General features: G+C 40.8%; 1 protein-coding gene across 5 annotated transcripts in view; it reads right to left on the minus strand.

Annotated features, from left to right (window-relative positions):
- The window catches only part of MGMT (O-6-methylguanine-DNA methyltransferase), a 186,743-nt gene that overhangs the window by 19,023 nt on the left and 146,537 nt on the right, over window positions 1-21,183 (minus strand). For 4 of the 5 annotated variants that reach the window (XM_068951415.1, XM_068951417.1, XM_068951411.1 and 1 more), the window contains one exon: window positions 15,306-15,466. In XM_068951415.1, coding sequence (XP_068807516.1) covers window positions 15,306-15,466 — 161 coding nt within the window. Of the gene's footprint in view, window positions 1-15,305; window positions 15,467-16,427; window positions 17,040-21,183 lie in introns of those variants that run through there. The other variant, XM_068951412.1, reaches the window with a different exon arrangement.

Below are 21,183 nucleotides of genomic sequence, written 5' to 3' on the forward strand. Positions count from 1 at the left end.
GTACAGCAAAAATACAGGAGTCTTTGGCCATATCTGGCCTTACAAGTAGCACTTGTTCATGAAGTAGAAAGGACTAGAGCTAAAATGCATGTTTCTCCCACAGGGGAAGCTTTCACTGCAAACTTAGGGAGCCAGACCTCTGGGAAGCAGTACATTAAGACAAGGCCGAACGGGAATAAAGAACAAAACCCCACAAAAATATAGCGAGGGCAGTCAGCAGTAGCGAATGCCGTTCTCTGCTGCTCTCCTGTGAATGACTGGGATTAAAGCACAGACACGGCTAACGTGGCTTCGAAAATCACAAGTCATGCACCTTTAGGTTGCTATACAAATATGACCAAGCTATCAGAGAGTTTGTTCACGCACCTTGGAAAAGGCAGAGCCTCTTCAGCCCGGCTTTCAGCCACGAGCTCCTTTTGGGTTCCTCCAGGATCTCACATTTGGGCATTGAAGGAAATACACTCAGTCTTCCCTTTTAGGGTACGTAAAAAATAAATTATATCAAGAGCAGCTCACACAGTGTCAAGGCTTGCCATCAGTGCCCACGTGCCAGTTCACATATTTGGCTAATAAAAAGCATTTGGTACATTTAAGTGCTTTAGGAAGCATAAAATGCTGCAGTTCAAAGAAAACAACCGACTGTGTTACACTACTGTTTTAAAAGAAAATTCTGTTTTGATCTGTTTTTTGATTAAATCTTAAAGATTACTCGTTGATAAGCAGTAACTTCAAGAGATGTGTTTTGAAGTGTGTCTCATTGGAATATTGACCAGATGCACTGTTTCAATAAAATACTTCTCGCACTAGGATAGCACCTCAGTGTGTACTACTGAGGAACAGAATAAATGGAAAGCTATACCCCTACGCAGCCTTTAACAGCTCCACTTCTCTCCCGCCCTACTCCCTGAGCACGGTCCTGTCGTAAGGGAGTGCACCTTGGACCTGGACTTGAGGACTGAATCCTCAGTTAGTCTGCATGTGCACAGCCATGATTTGGGAAGGGGCCATACCGTTATTAACGAGCTTTTAAGATAATTCTTGACAAATTCCATACAGCAGAGGCAGGATATGGAGACTTTTCAATGAACCTTTGCACATATTAATGAAAGTGGCTTCAAGTTAACACACTACTCAAAGTTTTAGTTTGGAGGTTTATAAATCGTTACCTTTGCGTTTTTATAATACTGCAGGTACTGTAAAGGAGCACAGCTCTGGTTTAAAGCTGTTAGATGTAAAGCGGTTAGAGACTAACACAAGCGTAAGAGAGCGCAGTCATTTCCAATGCTGAGATACCAACAAAAATCTGTTGGTATTTCTAGAATAATGCCGTATCGAAAGATTTAATAATCAGGTACGGAAATCTGCTCCAGGCTTATACTTGCCATTCAAAATCCCACTTTAGGAGCAAATATTTTTGCTTCGTTTCGAATACGTTAATTTTGGGACACTTTAAAACATACAGCGAATCCTCCCTAGCAGGGAGTAACTGTGCAAAAACTTTTTAATGACTTCACGAATATTTTTAACACACACGAGAACTACTCTAATATATACATATATACAGAAGGCCTGCAGATCACGGCAATTCAGAAGTATTGACTGTACCTGAAGTCAATGTGAACTTTGAAAGTAGTTTATCTTTTCATATTTTATCCGTAGTTAATGAAAGACTCTTCCTCGAGTACATTAATATGGATATTTTTATATATGAAAACTTCAGCCATCACACACTCTTTCCAGTTTTGAACAGTTTTGAAAAGGATACAAAATAGTTGGTCCAGAGATACCATGCACCAATTATACTACAATTTCCAAGTGATTAGACCAGAAAATGAACTGTGTATTTTCCGTTCAAGACAGAAATAGTGAGGGGCTTCCTTCTCTTTTCACTTTGTCAGAGGGACTGGGTACTCACCAAGAGCTTTATCTGGGTATCTTCTACTTCTCCGGATAGGCTGTGATTTGGACATTGCACTGAATTCTGATCTCACACGGCAATAAAAATCTTTAGCACAAGGGCCATGTGTGACAAGGTAGCAAGAGTGACCATAATCTGATTGAAAATCAAGAAATTACCCCAGATACACACTAAAATAGAACTTCGGGTTCCACTTTAACCCTCCTTTTTCTCTTTTCTTAAAATTCTCACTACTGCATATTAAAATCGCCGCTGCTGATCCTAGGTCTGTGAAGGTTGCTCCTTCTTCACCAGAGAAAAAATGAAAAGTAAATTCAATAGACCGCAATCCACATTGCTGGAACAGGACAAAAACACAGCCATGCACATGCTGCCATGACAGGATCCCACCCTTCTGACTCTTTCTGTTAACAAGATGTACAAACCTGTCCACAGTTCCTAAATAAATCATAGAAGATGTAGTTTGCTAATTACACTGGGATTTAGGAGGGACAGGTAGGACCATCTGGTAATAGTTAAACTGGAACAGACAGGCAGGTTCTGCAGAAAACTTTGGAAGATTTATGGATATGCTGGAACGGTCATTCTGATACTAATGAACTTAAAATGAAACTTGAAGAAAAAAGATTCAACTCAAATGTGTTGATAAAGCATGATTTCCCATTTATACTTGCAAATTAAGCTTACAAACAACATTTCAAAGTCATCAAGACCTTTGGTTCAAGGCACATTTGAATGAAAGCAAGACAGCAAATGAATTTTGAAGTTTTGATGATACAAATTTGGAGATTGGCACAGTTGCAGTGGACTCTTTTTGCTGTTTGTGAGCTAGACTTTGTGAAAACAGAGTAGCTCAAAGTGCTAAGCATTTTCAACAGGCACTGCAATCTCAAATTCTTTATCTGCTGCTGCAAAACTAAAGCTAATGAACTAAAAGATTTGTGTCAGAAATCAATGCATAAATGATTTAAGTACTGACACTGGAGCTCAGTTAACGAATATTTCAAATAAAGTGCCTCAAGTAAGAGCGGCTGTGCTCAGGAGCATCAGGCTTAAATCTAAATCTAGGAACTTCAGTGATTTCCAGATCAGAAGGCTTTGGGCAAACTAAAGGACAAACCTAGACAAAGAACTCAAATCCCTGCACCTCTCCACTCATGCCAGAACTGCTAAGAAGTAAACGTGATGCTGTACGCACTGCACTTTACACGCTTGATAATCTATTGAGATTTCTGTTTTGCCATCCCAGGGCCCCGGCACACTCCTGCGACGCAGTGGGCCTATGCCCATCAATTTTGCTACCACCTGGTGTAGAACTGAATGCGATTCTACAGACTGGAGCTTCTTACACAGTCTCATAGGCACAGGTACATTTCCCTTATTACGCTATTGTATCATGTAAAAGAACACGGCTCTTTCCAGGAGCGCTCGCTAACATGCCCCAGGAAGCAGTTACAAAACAATTATATTTCACCCGTGAAACAGGATAACACCAAGCCAGGCTATTTCAGAGAAAGTAACTGTGCATCTCTTTCTTCAAAACAATACTTTCACAATTATTGTTAACAACTGGCTTATGTCAAAACATGTATTACAGTGCTTCCAGTGCTTCCTGTAGGCAGGCTGGTGGCAGAGGACCTGCGTGTGAACTGGGGGGCTAGGCTGGGATGTATGATCATCTCTCCTGTAGTTTTTGCTGCTGCAAGCATAATTGCTTTTGCTCTGTAATTCCACTTAGAATTACACTGATGAGGTGTTTTCAGAGTTTCATTTTTCAACATGGCCCCAAATATCCACTCCCAAATGACTCTGGATCAAGAAATTTGCACCCTCAGTTGCTTTGTGAAGAGCATGTTACCAAAGATAACCTGCCCTAGAAAATTAATATATTTTAACTTTGAAATACGTAATGCAAATGTCCTCTGTTACGTGAGCAAAGTAACGTATGGAATCTTTGGTTGTCTGTGCAAAATATGAATAGTGATTTCTTTGGATTTCTCTAAGTTGCTCTGTAAATGTGCAAGTTAAAAATAATATTCATTAAATTGCTTAACTGTAATAAAATGTAACTATTTGCTTACTGCATACAAATTAAGTCAGTATCAAAGTCCTGATTTTCTTTTTCGTTTGTATTAATTCATTATTGAATTAGAAATAGCTAATGTATGAAGCTAAACACTTACATAGCACTTTGCAAACACTAATTCACAAATGATGCAACATCTTTTCAAGGCATATATGAAAGCAGCAGCAATTAGTTCTTAGAATTTCCCGGCTTCAACCTCAAAGTTATATTAGAGTTTTTTTTTTTTTAAAGGAACATATATTTAAGCAGTCAGCAAAATAACTGTGGAGACATAAACCGTGATTTCGTAAAACTGCCTAGCCTCTTGACTGGTGACAATGCCATCGTACACGGCGTATTGCTAAATGAACTACAATTTGAATTCCCAAGACTCAAATTATTCAAACAGACATCCTGAAAGCAAACACTGGAGAAGTCCTATCAGTGACCCCGATGGTTTTTCAGAGACTGGAGATTGCTAAATTAACAAGCAGCCCTAAAGTAACCATCTTGTTTGGAGGAAGTTCTTGCAGGAAGAGTAAAGTGCCAAGAAAGGAAAAGTTTAAAAAAGGCAGATAGAAATTCCAGAATTCCAGCTTATTTGGGGAGTAAGACGCATGTGGGGTTGGGGAAAAGAACATCTACCAGCATAACTCATTATAAACGCCCTTAGCTAGTACCTCTGAAAGAATGAATCTCTTTTCCAAAGTACCTAAACAATATTGCAGGGATTTTCATAAGTTGCCAAAGAACACATTTACCTGATCTAATAGACCAATTATTTTACATAGTTCTCCACTACCATGAAAATACTACCTACGCTTCATAACCTGCCATAAAAAACAAAAACAAAAACAAAAACTTTTTTCTCATTCCATGCCCTTCAGCCAAACCCAATGAAATTAAGATACACAGTCAAATGTGTTCATACAAAATTTAAGGGATCACTTTAAGCTGAAAGCAAGCAGGAAGTCTGACTTTCAGACTGATGAATGAAGAACGTATATTTTTGTTTCTACAAAAAAGACTATATTTGTGTATTTCGCAACTGAGAAATCATTTGTGAATTCTTAACAAATCCTCCCAAAAAGAACATCATAACCCTTCTCCCTTAAAGAATGGTCAGACAAGGTCAGAGCAGTCTCAATCTGAATTTCAGATCTTGACTCTTGTTGGCTTTACTTTTTCTTTTTGCATTAAATATGCATGATATTCACTGAAACATCTGAAACACTAATTATAGGGAAATACATATTATTTTATTGCTTGCCTGAAAATGTATAGTTTCATTCATTGTTCACCCATGTAAAGACAATCATGAGCTTCAAGTAAAGTGCTAAAATATAAAAGGCCACATTCATTCACGTATTGGTCCAAGCTGCAGCACTATAAAGTACATCAAAAGGTGTTAATGGTTTCAATATTTATCTGCTGCAGGGAAGCACTCTAAAAAGAAGACAGAAAAAATTTCTGCTAATGGCTGTGTCTCTCCATTAAAATGAAAAGCTTAATGCATCTTATAATCAGAGGACAATTTGCAAATCATTAAGAGAAATGTAAAATTCCATTAAAATACAAATCAAGAGTCCCTCTCTGGACTAATAATCTTTTTGATATTATTTTGCATTTCACTATTTCTTTTCCCAATATCCAGGCACCACAAATGATCAGTTCTTGAACATGCTATTTACCACAGCCTACTTCTTTAACGAGAGACTGAGAGAAGTATAATCTGCTATTCAGAGCAGGTACTAATGAAGAATTCCATATATTCTGAAATTTAATTAAAACCCCAAAGATTTCAAATTAGATGCAATTTGAAATGCCTGGGGCAGAAATACATGCACTTGCGTGGCAAGGGTATCACGCTGAAAGTTGATACCGTAATTGGTCTTGATGTATTTTTGTGTTGCCAGGCTGAAGCACAGAACTCATAACCATATAAAAATTCTCTGTAGATTACCTGCTCATTGAAAATGCCATCACTCAGGTAGTTCTCTACTAAATTACCATGCTACTAAAATGCACAAAGTGATTCGAAGAGAAGAGTGGCACAGCTGGTCGACGCTGCCAATGAGTTATGCATGCGTCGACGCTGCCTTTTTTCTTAGTAAAATATGCTCAGTTGAATATTAAAATATAATTGGCATTCAACCTAAGTAGCTTAAACCATTTTGTTATCTTCTTTTAAACCGATTTGGCTCCTCCACAGTTATTTTCAAGGATGCGATTCACAAACTAATGACACCATCACATTCAGCTAGATTTGTACTATTTTACATTTGTCATAAATAGGAACAATTTCTACAGCCTTCTAGGGATGTCCTTTAATATGGGCTCCTCTTGAACATCAAAGGCCCAAATCAGGGGGAAAAAAAGAAAGAAAGAAAAAAAGAGTATGCCATTTATGTTGGTTCTTGCATATTTTATTCTGAGAAGAGTGGGGGATGCAAATTTCTAATAAAAAAAGTAGGCTTTTGCAGCTAAGCAACTCCATGTTTTCCCTAGAATATACTGGTCAGCTCTCGCATTCGCAAACTCGGAAAGGACAAATAGCAAAATGTCGTGGGAATAGGTGAGAAAGGGGCATTCTCAGGTCAAGCAGCGGCAAAGTATCCAGATCAGAAAACGGCTTCCTCGCAGATGAGTTCATCTATCTACCCCTCACAAAAAGGACATTACAAGTGCTATTATGTTTTTGTATTTTGTGAAAAATTATTTTTAAATAATAAAAAAATGGTTTTTTATTAACAAAAGTATTTAGAAACAAGGTGGTTACCGTAGTAACAGTGACACTAAACACTTTGCATCTGAAATACAAAACATCTTAAATATATATGACTATTGATGATATTTCACATTGATAAGGGGAAATAATTAAGTCTAACCTGGCCGAAAGTTCATTAAAAAAATGGGTGTAAGGGGCATATTCATAAAATTCTTTTATCCGGCTTTCATATTTGTGTATTAAATGGGGTGCAAACACTGCACGGGGCTTTAAGTGTGGCAAGTAAGCAAAGAAATCAAAGGAAAAATGAATTAAATGAAACTTACTCCTCATACGCCTGCGTTGCTCTGAGGTTGCTAGGACCTGGGGATCCAGGAAAAGACGACGACCACAAGCCTACAGATGAAAGAGGTGGTTTTCCAGATGGGCATTTTTTTCTTCTCCACCTTCAGTTCTTACTCTTACACACATAAGCAGTAACGGCAAACGCTACCAGGTTCGGTCAAAGTATTCTTTAAACCCTGGTCAATGTAACTCCTGGAATTAAGAAACTGCTTTTGAGCATACTGACTTTATAAAGATTGTGGACAGCAGACTCCTCACGGTACCGTTGTGCCTGTGATCTCCTGCCAGACGAGGTCCCAGAAACTTCTCGACAGAAGGAGGGGACGCGAGAAGGCCAGACGGTGCTATCTCGCCTAAAGAAGACGAGAGCTGAGGACGGTGCAGACTCTGCCTGCCCGCCTCCTGCCACCCCACGCCGGCGCACCCGCCAACTCTCAGAGGAGCGGCAGACACCAGACGGACAGAAAGGTTTTCACTTGAAAAAAAAGTCTGGTTTTGGAGGAATTTCCACATTCACACGTCTCGGCAGCTATTTTAATCCACTAAAATCTAAAAGATAAACTTTCTATTCAGGTAACTCTCACTTATTCTGACTTGGGCCTATCTATAATTAATGTCAAGGATATTGACAAAAAAGAATTATCCTTCTGAAAATACAATGCATTTTTTTAATTAACTGGCTCTTGCACACCCTGCCCCACAACAGGACCTATATACCGCTGTCTCCCATACTTAGGATCTTCCAAAGATCACGTGCCAAAAAATGGGCCAGGTTGGAACCGAACCGGAAAAAGAATTCAGGACATAAAAGTAACGGGGCTAGCTTTTGTTGTTTTCATTTCTGAAGGTTGGAGACGATTGATTTCTGTTTGAAGAAAATTGTATGAAAGTATTGGATTGTAAAAATCCATTAAATGTCTAACAAAACAGTGACTTTCTGCTTATCAAAACTATTCTCACATGAAATGGTAATAAAAGAAGCTGCCAGTCTATGGAATTTGAATTTTGTGTTGGCAGACAGAAATATGAAAACTTGTCATCTCTCTGCACTTGAATCTGCCATGTCCAGATCTGTGAAGTACTAACGTTTTCAAGCAGATTACTTCATATTACTTTAAAATAACATTTGCTAAAAGCCTAAATAGAAATGTATTTGCATGCCTGATGAAGCTGCAGGAATGAAAAAAGTGAAAGTCACTAATAATTCTCAACTTTTTCTATTCGATGAAATGAATCTCTACAGCAAAATTGAGAGAATTTGTCCTTTCATAAACTGCAAAATAAATAAATGGTGAGAATGATGATTTGCATTTTTCTGGGAAAAGGCAAGCCTTGCCTTCCTCCAGAGTAGGTCACCTATAATGCAATTCAATTCTGCAGAATATAAATATGACCTAGTAATGCTGTCAGATTTATACTTTCCTAATTGAACTCTACTGAATTTTCCATTTTTCACTGGAAATTAGATGACTATTCAGACACGATAGTGAGACAGGAGGGATCCTGGAGGTTTTTCTGTAACCTGAATTTTCCATTTTTCCTATTGAGGACTGAAGAAAATTGAAACTACATATGCCTTTTCCAGACATATGTATGTCTCTATAGATAAATGTCTCATCTATATCTACAGGCTATTACTGTAAGAATTACAAGCTAATAAAGGGAGTATATTTTCTCCTTTTCTCTTCAAAATTGTAAATCACCATAACATAACGCTGTATGTTTTTTCATTGTATAGAATGCTCATGCTGGCCATGCAGTGACCTCCAGGATCGATCCAGGACAGCTGTAGATCTGCTCTGGCATCTCCTGAGCGTCCTCCCGCCTACTTCTACTCTTTGGATCAGTTTCTTTCTTGCCTTTTCCACTCCCAGCTTTGGCAGGCCTCAGACCTCCTTTTTGGCTTCTGAGGCTCCTGAAAAGTAGTTTACTGGTTCTTATGTACTAAGGAGCTACGTTTTGACCACCAGCCACCTCTTTCCCACTAAAACTAAGTACAGAGTTGCTATCCTGTAATCAATAAACCAGCACCTGAAGTTTGAAACCTTCTCGCTTTATCAGGTAGCATCTAAAGAAAGATATTTTGCATATGTGTGTGCCTATATATAAACATAAAAAAAAAGTTTTAATTTAAAGTAAAGGAAAAAAGATCTGAATTGACCTTAATACTATAAACTATAAATAATTTTCTTATTTTTGTAGTCTTTATATATTGAAAAAGTATCTGACTAAGTTGTACGTGAAAGAAAAATGTACTTTCTAGGGTATGCTAGGTAATTAGGGCAAGTAGTAGCATCTTTAAAAACAATTCTTTTCAACATAAGCATTCATGGGATGTTGAATCTGCTGTCTTAGAAGCAAACTAAATTAATAGCTCCACTATCCTCAGAAAACTTGTTTATTATTTGAGCATTTCTACCACTAAAAGGAAGAAAAATGCATTGTCTTTGCTGAATTGCAGAACACAAAATATTTATTTTTCTACCTTAAATTGATCCAGTTTTTTTTTTTTTTTTAGTTTAGAATAATTTTATGGAGCAATAGTAAAGCAAAGAGATTGCTTTGTTCCACTAGCAATATGGTGGCAGAGCAATCAAGATGCTACTAATCCTCTTCCACAGTGGTTAAAGATGGTCTTTTAGTCTTAGAGGTTTGATCACAGGGTGCCTGGTCAGAACTGTACCTAACCGCATGTGTCTCCTCGCCAGCACCCTACAGACACCGCATGACTTCCTGAACACAGACCACCTTCCACGGGAAGTTATCTTGCGCAGTGCAAGGGGGTACCTGGGTCAGGGCAGGAAAATTAATTTGGGACAGGAAAGCTGTAACTCATGTGGAAACACTTCCTTTAGAGATAACTTTCTAAAATGAGAGATTCAACAAACAAATGCAAAACCAAAAAAGGACTGGTTAGTGCACAACATGAGAGCAAAACTAGTCAGATTCCACAAAGGTGAGGCAAGAACTATAAAAGTAAATAGTTTCTTCAGTCAATAACAAATATTTTATAGTGTGCTTTGTTGTCCTGTGGAGGTGACTTTGCCAGGTTCACTAATCTCTTTTGCCGTGGTTTGAGTTTCTGAAAGAGAAGGTTCTCAGGAAATCACAAGGTAATTATTGATTACAGACCTGGATGCAGAACTAAGCCATCTTGAAGAGAGAATGGAGGTATGTTCCTCTTTCTTTGAAGACTCTCTGCTCCCATTATGTATGAGGTGTTTCATCAATATCCCTTCTTGGATTAATACCATGCATTATAGAACGGAAATTTCAACTACCAAGCTGGCTTGCAAAGCTCACCTTTTTGGGCCCCAACCTCAGTTCTAATTGCTCCTCCTCTAGCTTGTCCACCTGCCCACGTGCACATGCACGCACACACATGCATGCACACACACACATATACAGCATTCATATTTTAGCTTGGCTCATCGGCTTGCTTTTGAAACCACTAACCAGTCCCTCTTCCTGTTGTTCACATTCAGGAGAAGTCACAGGGGGCACAACCTGCTCCCTTTGGATGAAACTCACCCCAAAGATATGGTTCAAACGGGCACTTGGTGGAACCAGCCCAAAGGACAGCCCCCAAGGAAAGCCCTTCTGGAAAGGCACGGCACGCACATTGGGCGCCAGCACCAACCGCTCTCACTTCACTAAACTGCTCTCACCGCGCTGTACGCTTTACTAATGCAGCCTTAGCCACATGCAACGATCTTTTTGCACAGCTCTTTTTCCCCTCCCTCTGTTAGCAAGGCAATACAGCCAACACCACTTACAGAAGATACCTCCACTTGGGGTCTGCACCTTCTATATGAGGACCCGACTGGAGCTCAGGAGCATAAAAGCAAGTTTTGCCCAGCTAAAGGCCCTCGTTCTGAGATGGCTGCCGCGCGCATGGCACTCCTGGAGAAAGAGCAGAGCCTGAGGGCTGCTGTTCGTCACCAGCTAAAGGAAAACCCGCTCGTGTGTCCAATTTCCTCTGGTCTCCTTTCTCTAATAAGCCATCTGGTTTGAAAGCATACAACTGTTCTTTACTACAGCGTCCAGTGCTGCAATGTTTTCTGGCATCTCAACCAGTAAGTTTATAAAACTAAACAAAGAATATAGAAAATAAATAAAGAAAAGTCAGGAAATTTATCACTGGCCATTTAACATTTCCTTTACCATTTCAAAAACTCACAAATCAAGCAATTCATACATAGATTTCAAAATAATAACAAGGTCAACTTTTCATCTTCTTTTATACAGGGGGCTAATGACCTTTATACTTTAAGACTGATTAATCGCTTTCCCCTACAAGCCTTCTGTGATTTTTCTGAGATCTAACACCCTAAAGCCGTGCCGCGGAGAGGTGGAAAAAAGCTTTAGGGAGTAAAAACTACCTTTCTTTGCACTATGAATTTCCATTTAGCGTTGGCCATGACATAAATCTTTGAAAACTCCCATTTTTTAATTACGTTTTCAGAAAGATTTTGGCTGCATGCGCTAAACTGGGAAGCCTGTAAGCTGACAACTTCTGTAGGTGTTGAGAAACTAGCTTGGAAATTTTTACTTGTACACCTCCCTCTGGGGATCTTGCAAATGAAAAGGAAGTTCCTAGAATCCATGAAAACGAGAAAGATGACAGAAAGAGAGCATACCCTGGATTTCCAACTTGGTTTTACTTTGGAGTAAACGGGCCTTTTTCTTTCACCTAATGAGATCACTGCTGTAACGCAAACTGTGCTACACCACCAGCATTCCACCTTCAAACGTTACCATCGATGACTTAACAAGAAGGAACTGTTAATTCTGTACTTCGGGTGCTCATGCATATGCTCTCGAAAAGCAAATCACGATCGCCTAACGAAATGGCTATTGTATTGTATAGGGCCTCCTCCTCAGAGACTGCTGGATGGTGCTTGATGTTCAAAAGAGGATGGGTGTCTCTCTTCTGTAGGAGTATAGGAAAATAAAGCCTAGGTCAACATTTTTTCAGGTGGTCAAAAACCGTGCAGCACCACTGTGGAAAGAGGCAAGAGCGTACCTTCACTTTCTAAACTTGCCAGTATCTCTGCTTTTGTTAACTTGAAGTCGACTTGTCATGTTTTTCTCTCCACAAGGAGCTATGCCGTAACATTCTCCACAAAGGTAACTGCAGAAAACCGATCGTTTATTGAGAAGTGCTTCATTCTGAAAGCACTTTACATTTATTTTAAAGTCTCATTTTATTAAATGAGGAAGCTCCTTAATATTGCTGTCATAAAATAAGCAGAACCCTTACTGCCCTCAGATGATGCTACCACAGCAAAAGTCAAAAAAAAAAAAAAGCTTCTTGACATAAACACTGATTAAGAAGAAATAAAATATCCCATCATCAGCCCTTATCACAAAAACACTCGATTTAGCTCAAACCACCTAATTTAAAAGAACTACAATGTACGTGGTCATATTCACAGGAAAGGGAGAGAAAAGAAGGGCTGAGGGTTTGGATGGTCGGTTAGGGGGGCGGCTGCTGAGCAGAGGCACACGTGGATGGCAACCAGGGCGAGGAGGCGAGCCTTCGCTGCTTTGGGGTCTTATTCTCCCACTTATGTTTATTCTGCATTTTGAAGTGCCTGGAGGAACGAGCAGGCACTTTCAAGTGTAAATGTGAAAAAGTAAATAAATACCAAATTCTTAATTTAGCAATTCTGTAATTCTGACTTACAGAGAAATTGAAATGTAGCATATAATCCATTATAATGCGCAGTTTTGACCTTACTTTTCTACTAAATAACTTTTAAAAATAATTTCTCAAAAATTTTGACATATATTTTCCACTTGCCTTCCAATACCCATTTATTCTATTATGTGAAAGAATTACCAAGAAGAACACGTGAGAGGGTATATAAAAACAGTATCACATCAGCGTGATTTGTGCCAATTAACTGTGTCAGCATTTCCATTATGTACTTGCCTCCCCCCCCCACCATAAAACATGCACACCTGGTCTTAGTCCAAGAACAAATAATTGAACTAAATTAAAAAAACCTGGATCTGCACATGCTAAAATGAGAAAAACATACCTCAGTCCTCCAAAACACTGAACCTGTGATACAGAAGGTCAAAGCCCATTACCGTTGCTGCTCCGTATGAGGCCAGGCTGTTCAGTGGGAAGCCAGCCGGCTGCAGACGCCCCCTCCCTGGAAGAGCCCACCTGCGGCAGGGCTGGGAGCCGCGGAGCCGCCGGGCAGGCACAGCCTTGCTGCGGGAACGGAGGCCTCCTGGCCCGGCCCGGCTCGGCACATCCCAGCCTGCCCAAGGACAGGCTCCGCTCTGCCGGCGCGAGCATACCCCAGTATGAAACCCCAAACCAGCAGCTAAAGCGAGATCAGCAATACTTACTCTCCGGCCGAAACATTTTACTAGCCAAGCTAAAAAAAAAATTCGGCAGTCAATTTAGGAAAAGGAATAAGCATTACTTTAAATGTTTTACAAGCTTCTAGCGGATTATCTTGGAAACAGAACTCCTCTGTTTTTATTCAAAGAATAGGTGGAACGGGAACAGCAGTAATTGCAGTGGCAATTTCCCCACCCAGCTCCACCCATTCATATTCACTCCAACCCTAAAGTTTTCACAACAGCACTCTTTAATTTCAACCCGTCTGATAAAAAATGGGAAGAAACTGTCAGGTGGTAATTTCATTGACTTCACTTCATGAGCACTTTCTGGAGTTCCACATTTTGGCATTTTTGACAAATGATGTATCATAGTTTCATTATTTCTTAATTTGCCACAAGTTAATGAGATAGTTTCACTAATACTTCTAAAAAAATGTATTAGCAGTTGCTAAACATAATGTTTGTATAAAAATTAGTGGGACAGTGCAGTACACAAGTTTCAGAAAGTTTTGAAAATATTCAGTACTTACCCTGTAATTTGTCTACGAAAGATGTTGCATTGAGAAATGTTCATAACATGCAATGATTAGTGCAAAAGTTTACCATTAAAATAAAGATACTGTGGAAAGCTAATAAAATTTAAGACTTTTCCCTTCCCAAAAGAATAACCTGACTATCTGTGGAACATCCTGTAGAACGGCTGCATTTTGACTTTGTTTTCCCACTCGCAGCTAACATCAGATATTTAAGGATAAGAAAGCGTACTAACAAGAGGAAACCTATTATTTGTACAAATTTGAATAAAACCAGCAATTAGCAATAGACGAGTTAAATAGATAGCACTTGCGAAGGTGTGCCTATAAGATGACTGTAATTTTCCACGTGCAAAACTGACAACAATTTTGCATGTGTACTTAGGTACAGCTCCTATTCTTTAAAATCCACTCCTACACACCAAGCTGAAATGAAGTGAACAGGAATAGGGTGGGGAGAGTAGAGAAGGTCAGTAACCCCTCTTCAGTACTTTTACTCTTGGGAGCCGTAATTTGGCACTAACTTCCAAAAGGAGAAGAATGTTTCTGGCTAGAACACTACAAAAAAAGTATAAAAGTTTATATAAAAAATAGTACTATCTTACCTTGTGTAGCGTAGAGGAGACTAGCCCCTTTTTGGTGCTATTTTATTATGCTACCTAATACACTCCAAGCATAGTTCTCTAAAAAGAAGATTTAGTTCACTGGGAAAGGATTACATTCATGGAGAGACAAAAGGCTACTGCAAAAAGCAGACTTCTGCGATTTTTTTTGTGTGTGTGCTGGAGTCTACTATTTCGTTTCATGTAATTGACTTCTACTTAGAGGCCTTCAGGAAAAAAATCCAATAAATGTTACATGCTAAGGAGAAACTTCTCTCAGGTCATGTTTTGATGTAAATATGTGAATAGTTCACCTACTTTGTAACAATACTTGTTCTTTATTAAAAAAATTATCTGCACTGACTTCGAGGAATCAAACGTAAAACAAACCAGAAACATAAAACCATAGCTACCTTACGTAACTTAACCATCACCAACTGTTTCCATAGGACTGACGAAATGTCCATTTATAAGCCTCACTCCCTGCGTCGCTGCCAGAAAGACAGTTTAAGTTAACAATAACCTTTCTGAAAAATCTGCTCCCAGGCAGATGTGTTCACGTTCAAACCTTTCAGCCAGCACATGTCAGGAGCTGAACCGCGTCGCTGTTACCACCTGGGCCAAGAATTACGGCGAGGCGCGCCAAAGCCAACGCGGCCCCGGGAGGCAGCCGCCGCGCTTGAGCGTCCCACGCTGCCGGCCGGCCGGCGAGGGTGGCCGAGCGCGGCGGGCTGGCGGCGCGGTGGCTCACCTCGCTGGAGGACGGGGTGGTGGAAGGCGGGCACGGGCAGGCTCGCCGTCAGCGCCGGCTCGCAGAAGTAGGCTCGCAGCCAGGCCACGCACTGCTCCAGCGGCTCCAGCAGCGCCCCGGCGCCGGCGCCCACCTCGCACGTCGCTGGGGCTTCCCCGGCACTGCAAAAGAGAGAGAGCCACCTCCATAAGCCAGATACGCTCGCTGCTACAGAAAGGAAAGAAAAAAGGTAACGCGAGACCCGCTCTGTCTTCGAACGGGAAACGATATTGCAGTGCAGGAGGGAAAAATGGAAATCAAATTATTTTATATGTATATATATACACACACATATATAAAATAATGGTAATAAGGCAAGCGTTTCCCTGCATCAGGAAGCCTCTCAGTAGGAATTGTTTCACATATTTTCTCATGCAGAGAGGCTGAACTTCACATCACTTTCAGTATTTTACATTTGCATTATGAAAAAGAATATTCATACTCCCCACGTTAGCAGGAAAACATATAACCTCAAAAACATTCAACGTTGAGTCACAGACTCCAATTCTTTCATTTTTTCCTACTCTAACGACAGTGAGATAATTCATAGCAGCAATTACAAAACCTGATTCTTTATCAGCTCCTGAAACGCAATAACAACGCAAGGTTGTTTACACCTGCAAAGCCATTGCAATGAAAGACAGGTGAGAGGAAAATGCCATGGGTAAGTGGGAAATGTCGAGGAGCAAGAAGAGAAGACCACGCCGAGCCGTCAATGCTGCCTGGCCTCCGCGGAGGAAGCGCTTCCCGTTTGGAGGAGAGGCTCTGGGGCTTTCTCCCAGCAGGAGAAGCCACGCTTCCCGCGGACCCCGGACACCGAGGAGGAAGTCGTTCCCGCAGAACCAGCCCCTTCCACTTCCCTCTTCCCTCCCGGCTACTGGGGCCGGCTGCTGCTTTCCTCCTCCTATTGAATTGGCAGGAAGCAATTGAAAATTCATTCAGTTTTAAACAGCAGCTCATATTTTCAACATACTCAAGAATGAGGCAAAGGAACAGAAAGCACCTGCAAACATGAAGGAGTACTTTTCCCCGTGCTATTCTCTTCTTCTTTTTCTCGGGGGGGGGGGGGGAGGAGGAACAATGCCGCTACAGGAGTACTGAAAACATAAACACAGCATTTGCAAACGTTCAACCATGTTTCCAAATCTACTTGCTTTCAGTTCAGCAAAGCAGGATCAGTGGAGAACTCCTGGTACTTTGTGAGGTCGCGTTGCTGTGGGTGTGCCTCAGGAAGCTCCAGGGAAATGTCTTCGTACACCCATAAATACACACAGCCCCTTAGCAACGAACGCACGGGAGAGAAACGACGAAGGGCCAGCGTTACAGGGAAGAGTGAGAAGTAGACAACACTGAGAACGACTGCCAAAACCGCAAGCACAGCCGGCAATCTTCTCGCATCCAGAACCTTTCCTGCCACTGATAAGCCGTCCCGAAGTTTTCTGATTATTAAAGTCTTCTCTTTTTGTTTTCTCTCCATCTGGAAATAGAGCCAGATCCCAGAAGAAGAACCCAACAAGACAGTCTTCCGGTGATGGGCTGGATGTTTTGCAAGGCAGTAGAAAGGGGAGAGAACTGCAGCAATAATCAGAATGCAGCAGAATCGGAGCCAAAAGAAGAAAGACAGAAAACGAGTTCTGCCATGCAGTTCCGGGGAAAAAGTAGAACAAAATGAACTCCCCGGTATGTTCAAGTAGGCTGCAAATAAGAGAAAATACTTTATTAGCTACATCCTAGCTGAAAGCCTGAGAAAATGAAGCGTGTGATGTACCTACCACTAATGAGATAAAAGACACCCCAAGTCTGTTTTTGCCACAAAGTACCTTTGCAAAAAGACCTGCCCCTTCAACTGCCTGATCCACCAGAGCTCCTGAAGCTGCAAACAACAGGGTACCGGTGTGCTCCCTGCCTCCGGACAGAGCGAGTGATGTGCCGTCAGGAGCTGTGCCGGGGCACTCTCACTCCTTTGGGGCGCGATCAAACATCTTTGCCTTTTCTCTCAACCCCAATTCGCTTTCTGACTAACGGTTAACCACCGGTGACCACATACTTAGTGATTAGGGAGGAAGGTATGGAAGAACAGGGATATGGCGCCAGGACGAAATACTCTGGTAGCCCAAGAATACACCAAGCTGATTGCTTGGAGGGGAAGAAAAACACAAGGAAATGAAAAACCAGCTTAGGATCCAGGTTGCCAAAAAACTAACGAGTAAGTGCAGTCGTAGTTCTCCCTTTCCATTTTTTGCCCAGATTAATTACAGCTTTTGATTTGCCTCTGGGGAGAAAGGAAAATAGTATTGGTTTGCTTTATAAAAGTGATGTTGACTTTATGTTGTTTTGGTATTTAAAAATCTCTTTGCTAAAAAAAGACTTGACTGAATGAGAATCTGTGCATAAACTTTTTCACAGGACTGTTTGTATGATGTGGACCTCAGACCCAGTTCTCGACACCAAGGATCATCTTTTATTCTGCACATGTACAGCGCTCAGCAGAACAGGGCTCAGTTTTATTGTAGACTGTTAAAGCTACTACAACATAATAACTATAGAATATAATAATGCCTTTGAAATCTCCAAGAGAAGTTGGTAGACTTTTCTGCTCCATTTATCCAGAGGAGCAGAGAAAACATTCAAAACTAGCAACCTTATGGTTTTCACATCATCTTGTTTCATACACTCTGGAGTCTGGAAATGATTTGGACTGTAATATCATAATAAAAATGAGAGACTACATCTCCTCACGGCTCTGCATCAGCTCTCTCTGAGAGCAAACAGATAATGAACAGCTGGAATCGCAGCTCTCCCCCATCCGCTCCAACTTGAAGTTGGCAGAAAGGTACTGTAATTTCCTCCAGCTCTCGAAGAGCAGCAAACGATGGTCCTCTTCCCCTGAAACAGGCGGGAGCCAGAAGCCAGGTTTCAGCGAGGCACACCACCTACTGCTGAGGGTAATGCTGGGTAGGGGTTACTCAGAGCTTGGCTGAAAGGCCTGACTGAACCTTCTGGACATCAGCTCTACATTTAAAAGTAAGCTACAGAATAAAGGTGTTCCCTGGCAGGACTGTTCAGATAGTGCAAGGCTTAGTTTTTTTATGGCTGTTTTTAAGAATAGTGCCTTGCCACTGCTGAACATCTCCAGATTTTTTTAGGGGCACAGTTCTCCCACCACTTCACCACCACAGATGTCCACAACACGTGCCATCTTCTACCCTGGGTCAAGGAAATAAAAGCTTTGCAAGAAGAGATGGTGCTTGATAGGAATTCATTGATTTCTTCTCCTGTGGAATACACACCCAATTCACCAGCACAGTGGGCTGAGAGCTTCTAATTGGCAGAAAAAAACAAAAAAAACCCAAAACATTTCACCTTAATTCAACTTGGGTAGAAATGCTAATAACTATTCCTGGGAATTTGACAGCATTAATAAAGATAAAGAAAGAACATAACTAATGCATAGGTCTTCTACTGGCCCTCCTCCCCTCTCTTTCCTCCTCCCCTTTTTCTTTCCTAAGTTGCATAGCGGCATTCCTTCTACAAACTACCTAGTCATTAAAAATTCAACTTAAAACACCAGCTGTCTTTAAAATAGTTTTCTGAGGCTTCAAAGCCATACTTTGCTCGAACTAAACCACACATACATTTCAAAAAATAAGACAAAAGTAGTCCCCAAACATCCATAAGAAGAAAAGGAGAGCATATGAGTTAGATTATGTAAAAGTTCCCCCCCTTCATGTGAAATTCCTCTCTTCAATATTATGCTTCCTTGGAAGTTTTCTGAACACTCTGCTGTATACATTAATATTTTATCATCTCTAATGTCAAGAAAGACAGGAAAAAGGCAATTGTATATTAGAGGCACCCATCCAACATTCATATTAATTACTTGTACCCAGTCTTTTGCAATGAGCAAGCAGCAATCAGGGCACCTGCTGTATTACTGTTCTTCCCCTCAGTGAGCCCTAGAGGAAGGGACTTTCTCCTGGCTGCACAGCCACCAGTGGCCAACAGCCAACAGCTAACAAAATGACAGCCAAAGTAGCCATTTGCTCTATGCTTTCCTTATGGAAAGCTTGTCTTCAACTTGTGATTCAACAAAACTTAATTTTTACTTTTATATAGGAAAATCAAATCAGCGTGTTCATCTAAAAGTGCAAGAAACTTCAGATTTTCCTCAGTGAACATTCATACAATGACTCTTGCTTGTGGTTCTGAGCCCTCAAAATGTACATCTTACTCTTCATTAGTACGAGCAAAGGAGCTTAACTTTGCTGATGCAAAACCTGCAAGGACCAGCTTCTGGCTGACACAGTTTAGCTCATTTCTCACCAGCCTAGCCAAGAGAGGACTCCCTCTGAGGCCAGGAATGACTGCTGCTGCCGGCGGAGCTCCAGCCCCTCTGTTCAGTCCTTGGTGGTGAAGCACAAGACTCATGGTACATTTGACTCCTAGCCAAGGGAGTCCACTGGATCCCAGGGCCAGACTCATTGCTCTAGTCTGCCCATATGACAGCTGGCCCGCACTGCTCTTTCTGCCATCCTACACTTTCATTTCCATTGAAGCTGCTTATTTTAAGTCAGACAAACCTAAGGAAACCACTGGGCTCTGGGGTCCACACAGCTGACTGGGGTCTTTGGGAGGTGCTTATCCCAGTCTTATCTCTTTTATGACTTCTTATATAAAAAATGGTTTTAACAGAGGTGGAGAAAATCAGAACCACCACCTGTTTCAGTTTAGCAGGCTTCTTCCAAACCATTTGCCAAGAAGTGGAAGTGGCCAATATGCTTCCAAAACAAACATGTAAGCAGCAAATTGGCTGCAGGATCATTCTAAATAGCTTGGCCGTTATGAAAACCAGAGCAACATGATGTTTCAGGACGCAGCACCACTGTGAGTAGCCATGTTCTAAACTGGTATCAATTTACTTAATGATTTATTTTATTTCTGAGATATTTTTTGCCTCAATCCATCCTTAACAAAACTGAACTGAAGCATCACAAGATGGACCTTGAATTGTCATTTAAAGTAAGGAGAACGTACCGCACTGGCTCTGCTGTCAATTTCCTTAGGATAAAGGTAAATGTAGGAAAGTATTATGACAATGTCATATAGGCACCTGCAACTCTTAAATATAATAGATTGGTTGAACGTAACATACAGCCCCAGGTTCCACTGCCTGTAACCAGATACACTTGAATGCTTTATCCCTGGACGACTACCTCACCCTCCAGTGGTTAGCCTACGAGGAGGTCTATACACATTGCTAGAGATGCTGAAGGCCAATGACGGTTCTCCTTCATCTTCACTTGTTTAAAAGACAAAACAAAAGAGCCCCCAAACTAACAAGAATAAAAATTGCACCTCCTTATGTCCTTAGAGTGCAGTTAGCTAACGGCCACTGGTAAATACTCAGGTAAATACATTATCATATGACTATAACAACTACAACAGTTCCACTCAGATAACAGCAGAGATAAAGACAAAAGAAAAAACAAACAAACCAAAAATCACCCCCAAACCCCCTATGGAATATGTGTTTTTACATACAACTTCCCAGTCTTCTAATCTATCATGTTAACTCTGATCTTTTGCAGGCTGTCACTCATCAGCTACACTGTATTTTGACACTGTGGTACACATGGCACTGAAGATCATTGGGTTTGCAATATCCTATTATCTTCAGGTATTTAGAAAATAATGATCTCTGGACATTCAGTCACGTCCTTTTTTATGTTTTATTTTAAAGTATGCCCATAATTTCTCTCACTGTACTCCCTGAACAAAGACCATGAGTACTTTTATGCAAAACTATCAATTAGTACATCAAAATATAAAAATATTGATC

The sequence above is a fragment of the Struthio camelus genome, chromosome 7 (genome assembly GCF_040807025.1).
Source record: "Struthio camelus isolate bStrCam1 chromosome 7, bStrCam1.hap1, whole genome shotgun sequence".
Lineage (NCBI taxonomy): Eukaryota > Metazoa > Chordata > Aves > Struthioniformes > Struthionidae > Struthio > Struthio camelus.